Source organism: Apteryx mantelli, chromosome 21 (assembly GCF_036417845.1).
Source record: "Apteryx mantelli isolate bAptMan1 chromosome 21, bAptMan1.hap1, whole genome shotgun sequence".
Lineage (NCBI taxonomy): Eukaryota > Metazoa > Chordata > Aves > Apterygiformes > Apterygidae > Apteryx > Apteryx mantelli.
The window spans coordinates 1,497,408-1,514,011 of record NC_089998.1 but is presented as its reverse complement, the minus strand read 5'-3'; the positions used below and the strand labels follow the sequence as shown (position 1 = coordinate 1,514,011).

At 41.1% G+C, this 16,604-nt stretch overlaps 1 protein-coding gene across 5 annotated transcripts in view; it reads left to right on the top strand.

Annotated features, from left to right (window-relative positions):
- NEK6 (NIMA related kinase 6) overlaps positions 1-16,604 on the top strand; it is a 76,294-nt gene that overhangs the window by 39,870 nt on the left and 19,820 nt on the right. For 4 of the 5 annotated variants that reach the window (XM_067308875.1, XM_067308874.1, XM_067308877.1 and 1 more), the window contains exons 3-7: positions 1,507-1,650; positions 2,794-2,856; positions 7,799-7,909; positions 11,406-11,514; positions 12,778-12,885. In XM_067308875.1, coding sequence (XP_067164976.1) covers positions 1,507-1,650; positions 2,794-2,856; positions 7,799-7,909; positions 11,406-11,514; positions 12,778-12,885 — 535 coding nt within the window. The remainder of the gene's footprint in view (positions 1-1,506; positions 1,651-2,793; positions 2,857-7,798; positions 7,910-11,405; positions 11,515-12,777; positions 12,886-16,604) is intronic. The other variant, XM_067308878.1, reaches the window with a different exon arrangement.

Sequence of the window (16,604 nt, the reverse complement as noted above, 5' to 3'; positions counted from 1 at the left end):
TCTCCTTAAAATACATGGTCTCCGCTGCCCGCTCTGGCTGGGCGCTTCTGCGGGCACTGTCTGCTGAAGACCCAACTGTAAACGATAGCTGAAGCCCTGGGAAAATAACCGCACCATTTTAGTTGTGTACTTGTCTAATTGCTTTTTGCATTTTTTTGATGGGAACTCTGCAATGGCTCAAGATGTTGAAGCTTAAAAATAGTCTACTTGGCATGCACAGCAACTTTAAGTCATTAATTTTCATAATTTCTTTTTTAAACATTGGTTAGCAGTCATGTTAATTATAGAAGAGACCAGAACGGCTCTGGGGAGCAATTCCTAGTCTGCAGAGTACATAATAGTTGTTACGCTGCGTGTACCTGCCTAACTGTGTATTTACCTGGGACCGCTCAGAAGGAGTCATCAATCTCTCCCCGGTGACAGAAGCCGGCAAAGTCGATAAGGGGGTGTGTAGCTGGAGAGACAGGAGTTTGGGATTAATTAGTTGCTTACACAGAAGGCATGACTTTATTTCCCTTTAAAAAAGTCATTTAACTAAATGCACTAGTAACATTGGCTGAATTACCTAGAAATGAACACATTTATGGTCAAAATTATCTATGATCAGCCTAGACCAGCCTAGATTAAATTCCTGAACATCAAAAATGAGAGCAAAAATATAGGCATGTTTGGAGTTCTGAACTCTATTCTGTACATTTTTGACAGCTCTTAGTTTTGTATATTGGTTTGGTTAATATTTTTAAGCAAGTAGCAAAAAGTGCATCAAAAGCTTGGAATAATTATTACTACACAAAACTAGAAATCCTTTTGTGTGATATATAAGAAAAATGAGTTGTTTCTGAATATGATCTGAAAGCTCAGAACCTTTTTTTAACCGATAGGACCCAGCTGATAGGATGAAATGTTAACGTGACCCGCTGTTGCATCCCTGGCAAAATTTTGGTTGATAATGCTGCAGGTTATTATGGCTCCATGGAGCGACTGCGGGCCACGTACTGTGTCTTGAAGGCTGAAATTTGAGAAACTGATGTGCCTGTTGGGCAAGAGACTTTTTTAAAAGAAAACAAAATAGGTGATCCTGTTTCAGCATGCAGGTCATATAGGTGCTTCCTTTCAGACAACTGAAGTGAAACTCCTACAGAAAGTATCAAGAATTTATGCAGTATAGTGTCTTTGTTTTTATGTACCTATTTATTTGTGGTGATATGCTGAACTTTTACTTTGTGATGTCTCCTGGTGCAGTATGGTATGAAGTGGACAAAGAAAACTGCAAGTGAGGAAAGGGAAGCCAGTCTGGGCCCTTGTCCCTTGTGTTACCAACACCAAATTTCTTTGTCTTTCTGGCTGGGTAATTCCGCTGCCACTGCAAGGAATTTATCCTTAGGAATATCATTAGTCTTAGAAATTGCTAGTTTGTGACCATAAAGAAGGATTGGGAATGCGAGTTCATGATTTTTTCCATCACTTTTTCTTGTTCATTGATTGGTTGTATTTCTTTTGAATAAGCAGAGACATTTAACGTCGTACCCATATCGCTGCACGCTGGCAGACTTTCAGATAGAGAAAAAGATTGGACGAGGGCAGTTCAGCGAAGTTTACAAAGCAACTTGTCTTCTGGACAGAAAACCTGTGGCATTAAAGAAAGTTCAGGTGAGTATTTAAACTGAAGGTGTTACTGTTTAGGAGGCAAAATGGGAACGTTTTAGGGGTCTACACAGATTACTCCTGAATCAGATACCTCTTGTTTTTCAGTGTTCTTTTGTCAGCAGAAATAATCCAATAAAATGCTTAATATATTGAGAGTTTGTTTTGATGGGACCACTAGTTGATCTGGTCTGATATTTTACATATATGAAATGTCATCCAATTTTTGAGGACATTATCTAAGTATTAGTAGTTTGGGAGGGCATAAATCATGACTTCAAGTAAAGTATATTTTTGAGAAAGGCATCTGCTTTTTATTTTCTTAAATGGAGAAGGTAAGTAAGCAGTAGATGATGCTGCCAGGGAGAATAGGAGCTTCTCTTTCTCTTGCTGTCTTTAAAAAAGTAGTCTGTGGTTTCTTATTTTAGCACGGTCTGGTTTTAGAGTTTCTTTTTATTCTACCTCCAGATTAGACAGTATACCACAAAGGATATTACTTTTGAAGGTTTTAAGTAGATTTACAAATACTGCTTAGGCCAGGTGCTTATTTTACAGGCATGTGTAAAAGGCCGAGTGGTCAGGCCGCGGCCCCAGGAGACCGTGCCCCCGGCCTCCCCTCGGCTGTGCCCACGGCGTCACCGCTCCCCTCCCGGGAGTCCCCCGTCTGTTTCGAGCAGGCGGGAATTGGAAGTTTGCGCTGCTTGGTCTTCATCCCTTGTGACCTTGGAGTGGGTCAATGTTTCTAATATCAGAACTGTGTACAACTAGTCATGTAACTTCTGTTCAATTTCAATTTCCCTTTTTACTTTATAAAAAGGATTCACTAAATTATTTGTAAATGTATGTGGAAAAAAAAAAGGCCCAAATGGCCACAGTCGTACAGCTCGGAAACTGGCATCTTGGCATGGATCGATCATATGAGAAGACGAGCACCAAAGCCAGAGACCAGAATGGGGCCCCATTGCTGGCCTCGTAGCGGTTTCAAAATAAAGATAACATTGATCTTCCTTTGCTCTGGGGATTGCCTGTGTACTCGCTATCGTAGAGGATATATAAAGTGGGAGAAGAAAGACCAATTTCTCATTAGAATATGAAATTCTTAGTTTGTTCTTTGCTTCATTTTAATCTTTGGCATTTTTGTCTTTGAAGATTTTTGAAATGATGGATGCCAAGGCTAGACAAGATTGCATTAAAGAGATTGACCTCTTGAAGGTAAGAATTTTTACAATTGCTATTCTCTAATTTTTGTTTTGAGAAAACGTTTGTTTTCAGGTTGGCAACTGTCATTTGCCTCGTTTGACAAAGTTTGTATGGCACGCTGTAAAGATCTCAGCAAACCACCCAAGTTAGAAAGCTCATGTGATTCCACTGTGTGGTTACATGGTACAAGAGTTTCATACTAAGGCTTAATTTTATCGAGTGCTCTGCCAATAGAGTCTAACAAATCTATTTCAAATCTTCCTGTCATCAAAAACAAGTACTCCTCTTTCAGAGGGGCCTGTAAGTTCTTCCTCTTAAAGGTTTTGATTTGTTACTCACTTTGAAAGAAACTAATTAATGAACTGGCTGAATGGAAAAAAATACTCTTGCCTTTATGTGTGTATATCATGTACGTGTGTGCATATATGCATATCACACATGGAAGAAATGGTAGCTTAGATAAAGGCTCTGAAATCAAAGAGTCTTTTTTTAAATGATTAAACTAACTAGTGATTTTCACCTTCTCAGTAATTTAATATATTTTAAAACATTGGTAGAAAATACAAGTTGCATTTTAAAAATCTAGTTTGAGTAACTGCAACAGGTTGTTGAAGGATAAACTGTTAGTTTAGCTAGTAAAGTTTAATTTCAAAAGTATTAAATAATTCATTTTGAATATGTGATTTTAGGTATTTCTATTTAAATTGTCAATTTATATTCATGCTGTTGGAGACAAAGCCAGAATTTGCTAGTCCGCACCATAGAGGTACGGCATAACCATGTCGATAGCAGTTTGTGTGACTGTGGTCCAGTTACTTAACTTCTGTGCTCCTCTTCCAGGCAAGAGGAGCCTGTTTGCCCTGCTTGCAAGTTGTTTATGATTTTTCTTTCAGCAGCTGGAGCCCCTTGGAGGGAGGGAGGGAGTTTCCATTATACCAGCAGTGCTTTGAAAAATACCAGTCAGTAAAATCAGATTGATTGTTTTGCAAAATATTTTGTAAAAGAATAGAAAACATTCCAGAAAATTTGTTTATTTGGGGTGGGGGTGAAGAGAGGAGGAAAGGGAGCAATTGCTGACAAGATACTGAAACACACTAATATGCTATTAACTGCAAAACATCAGCTCTGCTGGTAGTTTAATTGTTATTTATTATTGAATGTGAGCAAATCTTGCTACTTGGACATGTGCATTGCACTGTCCAAGGAATCTGGATCTTTGAGTTTGTTTAAAAAGTCATTTTCATAAATTCTGCCGCATTACAGCTGGGACGTATTCATTAATATTGCCTACAGTTCATTTCCTTCAAGTGAGTATTAGTTTTCAACCACGAGCCAACAAAATGCACCGAGTTTTATCCAGGAGGTATGTAGCTCAGCTTCTGAGAAGACCAGCAGATAATAAGTAAAAAGTAATCAAAGTTCAGACTGCCGACTTCAGAAGCAGCTTTAGTGGCGCTGTTGGGGTCAGCATGTTCGGATAATTCGGCGCAGGTGCAGGCGGCGTTCCCAGCAGGCTGCCACATGGAGAGTTTTCCAAGGTTTTGTTTGGAGACAAGGGAGGATTTTAGCTGGCCAGCCTCAGCGCGTCTGTCAGTGTCAGCAGCTGGAAGGTGCTTCGCTCCGTGCCGCAAGGCTAATCTCTCGTCGCATCAATATCTGCAACTCGCCTGCTAATTGCTGGCTCCCAGGCCGCCCGTCCTCCCCGCCTCGTGCGAGCGCGAAGGGCCGCACGTGGCGCTGCTGGGATGGTCCCAAGCAGTCGCCTTTCAGAACTCGACTTAAAAGCCGGAGTGCATTGCAGCGTTCACCCGGAGGCCCGGGCAGCGCAGGACAGGGGAGCCCGGGCTTGGAAAGAGGGAAAGGTTCCCAAAGCGAGACCCTCGCTCGCACCGCAGAGCAGCTCTGCAGAGCCGGGGTTCCTGTAGACCGGTGCGTGGGCAGCTTCAGGGGTGTAGGACGGGTGTCTTCGGTCCAATACGTGGCTTAGTAACTTCAAGGTTTGTACAGTATTGTTATATTAAAAGATAATACACTTTATTTCCTGAATTCATCGGGTCGGATAATTGTTGTTGTGTCTGGAAGGCACGAGTGTTGAAGGACCGGTTCCAGCAGCCCGTGTCGGCGTGAGCCCAGCTCTTGCTCCGGTTAACTCAGGTCAGCGGTTGTGTGGCTGCGGGGCCCGTTTCCGCCTTTCGGCGGGATCTGGAGCCTGACCGTGTCGCGTGGCACATTCGTATTTAGTGAGAATTTCTTGCCGCTTTTAAACTCTAGTGTCTAGTATAAAGTATTTATAAACTGGTACTGAAACAATTTGTCGTAGGAGTGTTGGTTTTGGTTTTGTTTTGTTTTGTTTTTTATGTAGACCATTGAAGGATTTGTGAAGGAATTACTTAGACTTGCTATAGCTCATCCCCGTCAAAATAATACTTTGGCTTTTTTGATCAAAGATTTGTGTGTGTCAGGGAAACTAATTTTTTTGGTGAAAATTAATTAATAATTTTGCAAATTAATTATAATCATTCCAGATTTAACAGAAGCCACACAAAATTGCATATTACTTTCCGTGTAATTGTAGCTAAAACATTTCGGTATGGCAGCTCAGCAATATGGCTGTAAGCAGTACGTGGGCTGCCAGCCCCAGCGCGCGCTCGCTCGGAGGCGGCGGCGGCGTTCCCTCCCCGGCCGCTCGCTGCCGTGCATACGCATCAGGCATTAACTGCCATCGCGCTTCTAGGGTGCAGTAAAGAAATAGGAAAATGTCATTAACGCAAAATAAGGTGTTTGCAACGTTTGGTGCATTTAAGGATTTGTGAGAATTAACATGGTTTTCTTCTGACAAAAGGTGTTTCACACAGATTTCTCCATGCTGCAGGCATGTAGAATAGTTACAGAAATAACCACAGAATCAGTGTATTTTTTTAAAATAGAAATTTGCCAAGAGAAGGAGTAAAGAACTGAAGTCTGACTTGCGCCCCATGCCCAAACCTCCGAGTGCTTGTGGGCAGCCCACCGCGTCCCCTCCGGCTCCCGGGGGCCACCAGCCCGTTAGGTACCGGTATCTGCTCCTGGTTTGGATGCTTTTTTGGCTGGAAGTTGATCTTTGATCAATATACCTAAGAGCAGATGTTTAAAAGAAATTTCAGCAGGAACGGTGGGCTGTATTATTTATTTATTGAAAGCCAGGTCTTTCGGGAATGTTCTTCTCTTGATGCCTGCACATGGATTCCATTAGCGCTAATGCGAGCTAGTGTCCCGGCATTGCAAAGCAGCATCTCTCCCCTAACGCGCATGCAGAGCGGCGCGATTAGCATGATGGATCGTAACGATGTTTCTTTTGGCTTCATAACCCCTGGAATGGACACACTGGGGTCACAGCTGCTCAGGAGATGAAATGCTCACTTTTGTAATTTTTAAATTTATTGCATTTTTAGGAACGCAACAGAAGGATAATATAATACGAAATGAGCATGAGAGAGAATAAAGAAATCTAGATATTACATTATCTGCTAAGCAATTACAGTTTTCTATTTTAAGAGATTCAGGCATAAAATATTAAAATGGAAATTTTAATTTGTTGAGCCTGTTTCTTAATTTAGTCCTGTGAGTAAAGCATAACAAGGCCAGGAGAAAAATACTTTCATAGTGCGTATTAGCCTGCAAATTATCTGAAGCTCTACTTTCTGTGGAATAAAGGCTATTGAAAGGACTGAAATCTGTACCCCAAGCCATACGCATATACACATATCCGCCGGTTGTGTTCCATGGGCAGTGAGCGTTTCTGCTGTAGGGTGGTGGCTGATGGCAATATATCTCAGGTGCATCTTTGCATCTGAGCCAGGTCTTTTGTTGTAGTGTGTAAGCATTTGGGGTAATCTGTTGGTGAAATTCAGCAAAAGTAGCGCCTCAAAGTAAAAACTTCCTTATGGCCAGCAGTGTTTAGGGCAGAGCAGTGGGGAGGCTTTCTTCAGCTGGCCCAATGTATCGGGCTGGATCCTAAAGAAATAAGATCGTTACGCTTTCAAAACGATATTCTCATAGATCCCTTGGATTTAATCCATCTCAGAAACTTCAGGCACAAGCTTGGTGCCATCCCCTGTATTTCTAGGTCTGTGCGTTGTATGTCTCTGTCTGATCAGCACAGACTTTTTTCAGACTTTGATTCTGCTAAGGTTGTGGAACAGTTTTTCTATAGCTTAAGAGACAGGGACTAAACTGACTATACATTTTCCAACTTAAATGCTTACTTTTATTTTGTGTGACCCTACTTGGTCTCTTTCTAGCTTAAATGTTTGTCAGTTTGGGTTATACAAGTTTAATGAAGTCAGCTTTCCTAATTCTGTCTTTACATCTGAGAAGATGCAAATTTTAAAGAAACATATAAGGAAATAGAAGCAAAATGCCAGTTGTAAATGTAAGAAAAAGCTTTACTTGAAAAAAATTGAATTACTGAAGATGTAGACTTAAATAATGGGAAAGATAGACTACCATATTGTGTGCAGTTTGTGTAATATTTTCCTTGCATTAAATTTTTGCTTTCCTTCTCCTCTTATTCTTGGGGTCAGAGAGCCCATAAGGGTTACTGTAGTCGATTACTGGGTTTTTAATTTATGTTTGAAGAAGAAAGTGATCAGTTGTTGCCTAACCAAGTTTCTTTCAGGACATTGCTTATGTATATTTTTGAGCTTACAGTGGAAGAGGCCTTTTCATCCCAAATCTGACCCCGATTGCTCTTTTTTAAAAGATGTTTTATTGTTGTTGTTGCTGTGCTTGTGATAAATGATTGCATTTGTTATGTTTTCTGTGTGTGCGTAATGGCCCGGAGCACTCTTTGTAGCTCTGCCTGTGGTGAATCGTTTTGCATAATGATTACAAAAGTGGGTGCAGGTTTTGTATCCTTGAGTTGAAATTACTACACTGTTACAAATTTTCATCTTGCACTTTTCTCAATCTGCAGCAACTGAACCACCCCAATATAATTAAGTATTTGGATTCTTTTATCGAAGACAATGAGCTCAACATTGTCCTGGAACTGGCCGATGCTGGTGACCTCTCTCAGATGATTAAGGTAAGGACATGTCAAGTCTAAAGTACTACAGACTTTCAGGATCATGTAAGATATAAGGCCATGGAGGTAAGCAGATCTGTGCTGGAAACGTGGTCCGACTCTCCTCTTGCGGTTTTACGCAGGGACAGGGTGGTTGCAGGGCCTAAACCCAAGGGTCTGGGGCCGTTTTCAACTCGCTGGGGTACGCTGCCTGCTGCTGCCCGCTGCCTCAGAGGGAGCAAGCCGGCCTGATCTGGTGGGAAGTATGTGTTGCTCTGCAAGGCTGATGTATTCAATCCGTGATTGGGGACATTTAATTATTGCTAGGTATACTGTTCACATAGCCTGTCTGCCACACTGAAGACATTTTAGAAAGTGTATTGACTTTCTTTGCAACAGGGATTTGGAATTGAGAAAATGTTTCAAGTGCTTGCTCTTCTCTCATGTTGCTCTTAGGAATACTTGTATTGCTGGAAACCAGCTTTAGTTAAGCTGTTACCACCTGCTTTTATATTTTCTTTGACATGTTAATCTTTAGACATACATCCCTTGTGAGAACAGATGTGTTATATCATGTTTGTTAGCACTCTCAACCTTCGCTCCATGTTTTACCTGTTTTTTTGCCATCATTATTCTGTAATTATCATAAATGAATGTTTGGAAAGTTCTCCTCCTCCTTGTTGTCACAGTTAAAATATCTTATTAACAGATTTGTTTTCTGTGCCAGCAGCGCTATGAGGCACTAGGCCAAAGGCTGTCAGACAAGTTACCCAAGCAGTCCGTAGTCGGTGGCTAAATTTCCAGTGTCCATGACAGTCTGCTCCGTTTCGGAGAGGAATCTTCCCTGGGGTGGTGAGAGCTGGGGATAAACGTCAGCAGAGAGTTTTGGGGGAGAGCCCCCACCAGATATTACCTGAATCGCAGGCAGTTAAGAGAGTTGACGACGACGGTGTCTGCCCCGAACCTGAAGGACGAGCTCGCGTCCTGCTCGCGCTCGCTGCAGGGCCTGGAGACGAAGCCCCCTGCGCCTGGCAAAGCTCACGTGTATTTTTTGCCTTTCGGCACTGTTTTTCTGTGGCTTATTGCATGTTTCACCCTTTCCCAACAGATCCTAGGAAACACGAAGTTTATTGCAGGCTTTTAGGAGCTTCAGTTAAAGATAAAAAGAAAATGATCCTTGTGAGAGCAAGAATTAGGGCTGTGGCCATCCTGGGGTGCAAGCATTTTGCTTGATTTTTAAATTTTAGCTTATAAAAAGTGTTACCTACATAACTGTCAGATATCCTGTCATATAAAATATTTGCATACTTATGTCATTTAGGATTTTAGTTTAAAACTTTCCCTAGTGGTAAATATATTCATTTATCTATCAGGGTTGGTAATTTCATTTTCTGAAGATTATTTTTTCATGGTATACTAGGAATTACATTTTCTGAAACTTAATTTGTTGATTCTTAGGTTGATAACTTGAACAAAACTGCAATTTGTGTGCTCTCTCTGTCAGTGCTCCCCAGTCTGGTCCGTTTTCACACGTATTTGTTGCAGGCATGAAGAAGATGCCCCGGGTTTTTTCAAGGTCTTATAAATGATGTTTTTCCATTTAGTGCAAATCTTTGTTGAATTTGAGTTTTAAAAAGCAAACCCTAAAAATAAGAGGGAATGGGGGAAAATCTCCTCCTAAATGTTGTAGCTTGAAAACAGAATCGAAGAAATGCAGTTTGCCTGCTCCCTCCTTGGTGTCCCCCCCCACCCCCCACCCTCCCGCCTGATCTCTCTGGAATTAAAACTTATGTTAGGATTTTCAGTTTCAGAGAGGCGGTAGGAACAGCAATAACACCATGCCGAAGGTGCGAGAGTGCTAAAAACAGGGTCTGTCTTTGTCACGCCCCTGTTGCCTGCATTATTTATGAGGTACTGCAAAGCTGGTGCCGCGGAGCGTTGCTGGATAACCCGCCGGAGAGCCGGGACTTCCTTGTAAATGTCGGGCGAGCCTTATTGGACATGACATTTAGAAAATTATCACTTGGGGTTGTGCATATCCTCTCCTAACTACTTTAATGAAAATTAAATAATATCGTGTATATAACACTTTATCCATCACCCTCTGTAATTCCTCTGTGCTCTCTATCAAGTTTTGGGTTGAAACTGTTGCAAGCTGTCAGATTTGCTGCTTGGGGAATTGCACGGTCACGCCCCTTCGCAGCTGATCTGCAAAATGAAAATTTGCCATTACTTGAGTCAAACAAGAACCATTAGCAGCATTTCACATAAAATATAAAACGTGACAATGGACATCAGATGTCTGTACCGAGAGGAAAAAACACAAGATGCAGAAAAGGGGCACTTCCAACCCATTTCCTCCTTTATTCTTGCTCTTACATGGTTCTAACGGAAATTCCGACATGTACGATGCAAAAGAAATGCAACTGTAGAGCTAGAAAGGTGTGCAGCATTTCCGAGACTGTCATCATCTAACGTTACCTTGTATATCAAAGGATGAGGATAAATCTTAAAGCACTGGAAGTTGTGAAGTGTATTAGGTGTGTATGTTGTTGGTGCTGTCGGTGAAGAACTTGCTCAGTATGTGGCACAAGAATAAGCAATGAGAAGTCAGAGACCAATAATCAAAAGTAATGGAATTTTAGGAAGTCTTGGAAGAGGACTGGGGAATCTGGGCATCATCCACAGGGCTGAAAGACATTCTTGAAATGGAAAAAAATAGGTGAAGATATGTAATGTTTAGCTTCCACTGGGGTGGGCAGCTGGCTGTTTATTCCTCTGGTAGGTTGCTTGGGAAGAAGACTTAAGTTTTCTAGATAAGCACATCGCACTGGTCTTTGTTGTGTGTGTTATGGTGATGGTCGTGATTATTTTATCTGAGAGCTGTTGATGCCCAGAGCTCAGTGGTATCTAGACTCAGTTATGCTTAGCACTTCATAAACACACACAAAACACGCTTTCTCCAAATTTTTGTCTTTCTTGATCTGTAGTGTCTTTGCATCTCACTAGAGAAGGTTCAGTTAATTTAACGTTCCCATTGTGCGTGAAATAAAATATACTATTCTACGTGATCACAGAAGAAAAATGCTTTATTGATGCTATTGCAATCTTTTGAAACGGAGAAACTGATTTTGTTATTGTTAATAGACTGTACAATAACAAATGTTTACAAGCTTTTTTTTAATGATCCTTTGTTACTTAAGGCAAAATGTTTGAGACATTTGTTGTTTTGAAGCATTAAATATGTTTTGCAAGGTAATTAAGGAAATTAATGCTAATTATAATTGGTGTCCATTCAAAAATGTCAAACCTACTTAAGTGTGTTTTTCATAATAGTTGTTAATTAGTGAACTGCATTGAAGTTTACATACAGCGAGAAGGAGTTAAATGCTAATCAGAAGAAAAGTCATGCTGATGCAGATCTAGAAGACATGAGCAACCTGCAGCTGACTAACATGAGTCCAGGAATGAGACAAATATGTTACTTCACTGATCTTTTATTTATTTCCTTCCACAGTATTTTAAAAAGCAGAAACGGTTAATCCCGGAAAGGACGGTGTGGAAATATTTTGTGCAGTTATGCAGTGCAGTTGAACACATGCACTCCCGCAGGGTGATGCACAGAGGTAACATTAATTCAGTCTCTTTTCACTGAATAATAATATAATGTTCCAATTAGTAAGCGACTACATTCAAAAACAATTATGCTGATGTTCAGCCAATGCATGTTTAGAGAGGCTGGAGCTTGCAAGATGGATTTCTCCTTCTGTCTTTTGCATCATTGTTAAAGGATTCAGTCTGAAGTGAGTGTGGTATTAGGCAGATGAGCTGCTTTGCATTCCAGACACTGATATTAAGTAGAAGTGTCAAACTTGCCATTAGAAAAGTGTCAGAAGTAAAATGCTGAGACTACTGAATACAGTGAACTCTAAGAAATAGTCTTCATTATATTAGCTGTGACCTTAGAGAGTTTAGAAGAGTTTTTCTGTCTTGCGAGCTTTTCTGAAATATTAATACAAATATGTTCCACACTTTCTCTCGTACCCTGCTCTCAATTTTCATTAATAATTTTTGAATCTCTTGTCTTAGAGCTTTTCATCACTTTGGGTTCTATCCAAAAATTATGTTGCTTCTTTCAATATAAATGAAATGCTTTGTGAAGGAATTGACCCAGGAAATGCAAATATCCCAGAGGGCACTAATAGCAATCTCTGCTGCTCATTATTTTCTTTCTCCTCACAAGCAGTGAATTCTTCACCAATTTTTTCAGGAAAGAGAGAAGTAGCATTTTGCCTTCTGTATACATCTTCTGATCTAGCTTGTAAGTTTTACATAAATTAAGCCTACAGTTGGTAGCTGAAATTTGGAATCTATCACATTTAGTCATCTTTAACTTGTGGGGAAAGAACCTCACTAATGCAAACCCTGGTGTGACTGCTTGGGGTACCTGGGCTTAAGTAATTTTTACACTACATAAACAAAATATGCTGTATAGAGCCCAGAATTTGTCTAGTGTAGGACAGTAATTTGCCGTTGGCGTGAAGGGAGCATTGCATACAGTGCTTTTTCCTGTAGAAAATGATCTTTTCCAAAGGGAAGCAGGCTTAAGTATTTCTTTGATTTCCATCAGTGAAAGAGGTTGCCTCTATTCTGTTATGCTGTTTGCCTACAACATTTCCCTCATTGTTTTTTCCTGTGTGCTGAGAAATATACTCATTTTTTTTGTGGAACTTGAAGCCTTGGAAGATTCAGCCTATCAAAGCTGTGAAGAAACATGGTTGTGATCGAGTCTCTCTTGTACGGAAGGAGCTCCAGGCTATGTTTCTATTGCAGTATTAGAACCAGATAACCTTTCGTGGCTTTGACCTTTTCCCTTTCTCTTCTTGCAGACATAAAACCAGCCAATGTGTTTATAACAGCCACAGGGGTGGTGAAGCTGGGAGATCTTGGATTAGGCCGATTTTTTAGTTCTAAAACCACTGCAGCACATTCCTTAGGTAAGGAGATACTTGTAGACATTAAGCAAGCACAGCTATACAATTGTCAGCTCTGATGTTCAAAATAAGCGTTATCTGTCCTCTTACTGTGATGGAGGTTTGGCTCAATGGACACACGTAAAGTTTTCTATGATATGTATTTTAAATAGTATTGAAACACCTGGAGTCTTCATATAAAAGTTTTAGACATTTTTCATCATAAAATGCCACTTGATATTTTTTCTGGAGCGTGGTCTTGTCTGGTAAGTATACGGTTTATAGCAAATGTAACAAAGTTGTCATATGCAGCTTTTCCACTCAAAATAGCGTATTTGTATGCCTGCGCTCTGCTTGCTAAAATTAGCTGTTACAACGCCAACACGTTTAGCAGATGCTGGTCAGCCATCTTCCTCTGAGATGCGATTCTGACTGCTGTCTGAAGTAAGGCGGGTGTTAAAGCCCTCACGCCTCATCTGTTCCAAAGAGGGACTTCCTCTAAGGCTTGAGCTGAATTTCAGGTAAAGACACAAGTTTTCTTAATGCCTTCCACGTATCTCTAGATCCTTCCCTAGTCTTCTGTCTGTGCAGCTGACTGTGCTTGCTGAAGTGTAGTACTTTGCTTTTATTCTTACTGAGTTGGGTCCTGCCTCCAGACTCTCCTCCTTGCACTCACTCTGAATTTTTATTCTGTACTCTGCTCTGCTGTGCTATGGTTCATCTCAGCTTCTTGTCATCCACAAAGGTAATAGCATACTCGGTATTGCCGTCGTCCCCCATGTTAATGGACACGCTGAGCAGAGCTGGAACTAACGGGTGTCCTGCAGAACGTCACTGAGATAGCCTTGCATTTTGACCGTGAACTGCTTTCCAAACAGTTTTGCATCCACGAAGTAGTTCCAGTTAGACAGCTTTCACAGTTTGCTTTTATCAAAACCTTATGTAACTTTGCTTAAAAGTTCTACTAAAGTTGTAGGATATCTTTGCTTCTCTCTCTCTCAAGCCCGTTACCTTGCCAGGGAAGCAAAGTAGATCATGGGAGATGATGCGTTCTGGACTAGTCGTGCTGACTGTTGTTCACTGCTTGTTCTTTTTTTTCCTGTTTTACACCTGGCGTGATTATGTACGTCCAGCATTTTTCTGGGAATTGAAATTAAGTTGACTGGTTTACGGTGTCTGGGTTCGTCTCTCCCTTCCTCCTTTCCCCCATGTCACCATGTGAAGACACTCTCTTAGCCTCTTTTAATTCCTTTTTTGCCTCACCCATCTGACATAGGTTCTCAGTGATAACTGATAAAAGCTCTGAGATATCACAGGATGAAATTTGGAAGACTTGCATTCTAGTATATACTTCCCCTTTCCTAAGTTGTGCTCTTGTTACTGATACTAATTTGTTAGTCACCTGGTTTACATTTAATCTCTTTCATGCTTTATCAGTATTTCCTAAAGGCATTGTCACATGACAATTAATATTTAAAAAAAATCAGTTCTACACTGTATCACACGCAGTTTATTAGGGATACCTTCTGATGTGTTGCAGAAAATTAATTTTTTGCATCATTGTAAAATTGAAATTGCAATTAGATTTTTAAAAATGAATAGATAGTTTTAAAAACTGACAAAGCAAACTATAATTCATTACAAAAAAGCCTTATTTATGATCTTGTAAGAGAAAGTAGGAACTCTAGAATATCAGAGTGAGCATATACTTTTTCCATGCCTTATAAGTATGTTCTTAAACTCCATTACTTCATGTTTTCATGCTTTCATGCTTTCCTCTTTCTACAATTTGAAGTGTTTTGGAAAAGTCCTCTTTAAGAAGAATTTTCAGTATGTATAAAATGATAAATAACATGAACGATATTTTGTTAACATGAAGGAACTATATGGAAACTAAGTATAAACTTTGTTTCTGTTAGCATTAATTATGATGCTGTAGATAACTATACAGTATGTACAGCTCATTAATCCTTGAGTAATTCTTTAAGTCTTACAGTGTCCAGTATAAAACATTTCATAATTGTCCATTTTCTTCTGTGCATGCATAATCTCTTGAGCGGTGGCTCAGTTTTGCTTTCTCAATAATCTGTATTTTGGGAGTTCGAAAGGTACTTTGGTGTTACAGCAGAGAGGTAACTTTGCCCTTCAGTGCGGTGTTTAAATTCTTTTGCATTTAGCTCTCACCGTTGGTTTTAGAACATGCCAGGTTTGTTCCAAAGTTTGTCTTTACACATGCAGTTTCCTCTGTTGCGTGTGAGTCTTGCTTGTATCACTTCTCTAATATGAGTAAAAACTTTCTCGGTAATATTCTCTCTAATGACACTGGGGCTTTTAAGCATACAAAAAAAAGGAAGATATATGCCTTATTATTATGTGCATGTGTGTGTGTCTACAAACAAAAAAAAAGAAAAGAAAAGGTGAGGCACTTGTTATTTTCATAAAATATTAGGAGATTGCTCTTTGCGTTAAAAGTTATCCTGGCATATGTATACTATACTTAACAGATTAAAATAAATCCTTTTTTAGCAAGTTACAATCACATCATCTGAACAGGCAGAAATATGATCATGTCTAATAATATGATTTTATCTCGTTTGACTGCTGCACTTATTATATTAATAAGAGTAAATTGGGGCTTAGCAACCGGCTGCACACGTAAGCCAAGCTTGTGACCTTTGCTGGAGTTGTTCTCTCTCAACGGGAAGCGGCTGCCGTGGGGTGAAGCCTCCCCGGGCCAACCTTGCCCTTCCTGAAGGCGGGCGGGAAGGTGCCCACAGCGACGGGGGGCGAAGCGAGGGCGTTTAGGGGGAGGCAGGGCATGGGCCGGCCACCGCTTGCACTGGTTCCCATTTCCAAATAAAAAGAGCATTTTTGCAATCAAAAAATATGCAGACTTGAAGCTTTTGGGTGGGGGCGGGGGGAAGGGTAATTTGCCAGATTTATAGGTTTTATTGCTGCAGGAAGTGTTCTGATCTTGGTTTTGGCTTGACTAAGACGTTTGTTTAAGCAACGCTGAATGCGGCCGTCGCGCGGAGCGGAGCGCGGTACCAGGCACGGGCCGGGCTGTGCTCCGGGTGCTGGCTGTAGCCGCGTTGCCCCGGCAACCGCCCCGAACTGTAATTTTGATGGCTGCTGACCCATGAATTGAACGCAGGGCTTATGCAAATATATTCATCTGATTTTTTTTTTTTTTCTTTCTTTCTTTGTATTTGCTAACATCAGAGTGGCATGAAAGGGCATTAGGCAGTAGCACAGCCCGTCTGACAGGTGTACTATCCGGCTGTGGCAGCGCGGCCGCCTCAGTGTCAGCGACGGGAGCCGTAATTAGAGCAAGGAACAGAATGAACGTCAAACGAATTACCAGGCAGCAGATCATATTTGTCAGGAAGGATTGCATACATAAAAATTAAGTGACAGTACATGCCGGGGTAATGAAAGAGAAATGAAGGATTTGCCCGTACACAGCTCACCAGGCGCGAGCGGGCGTCTCGCTCGGAGCGACGCCGGGCCGCGCGGCGAACCGTGCGGCTGGACGGTGGGGCTCCGGCTGCACCAAAACAGCGCGCTTTCGTGCGGCGGGGAAGGCGAGGGCCGCCTGGAAACCCCTGCTGGGCACACCTGCAGGAAGGTAAACCTGGCCGCTGCGGGAGTAAGAACAAACTCGGTATTGGTAAAGACAGAAGCGTGGTTGGGTGAACGATAAATGGTAAAAATGGCGAAATCCCTCTAGCCAGCGAGGAAGA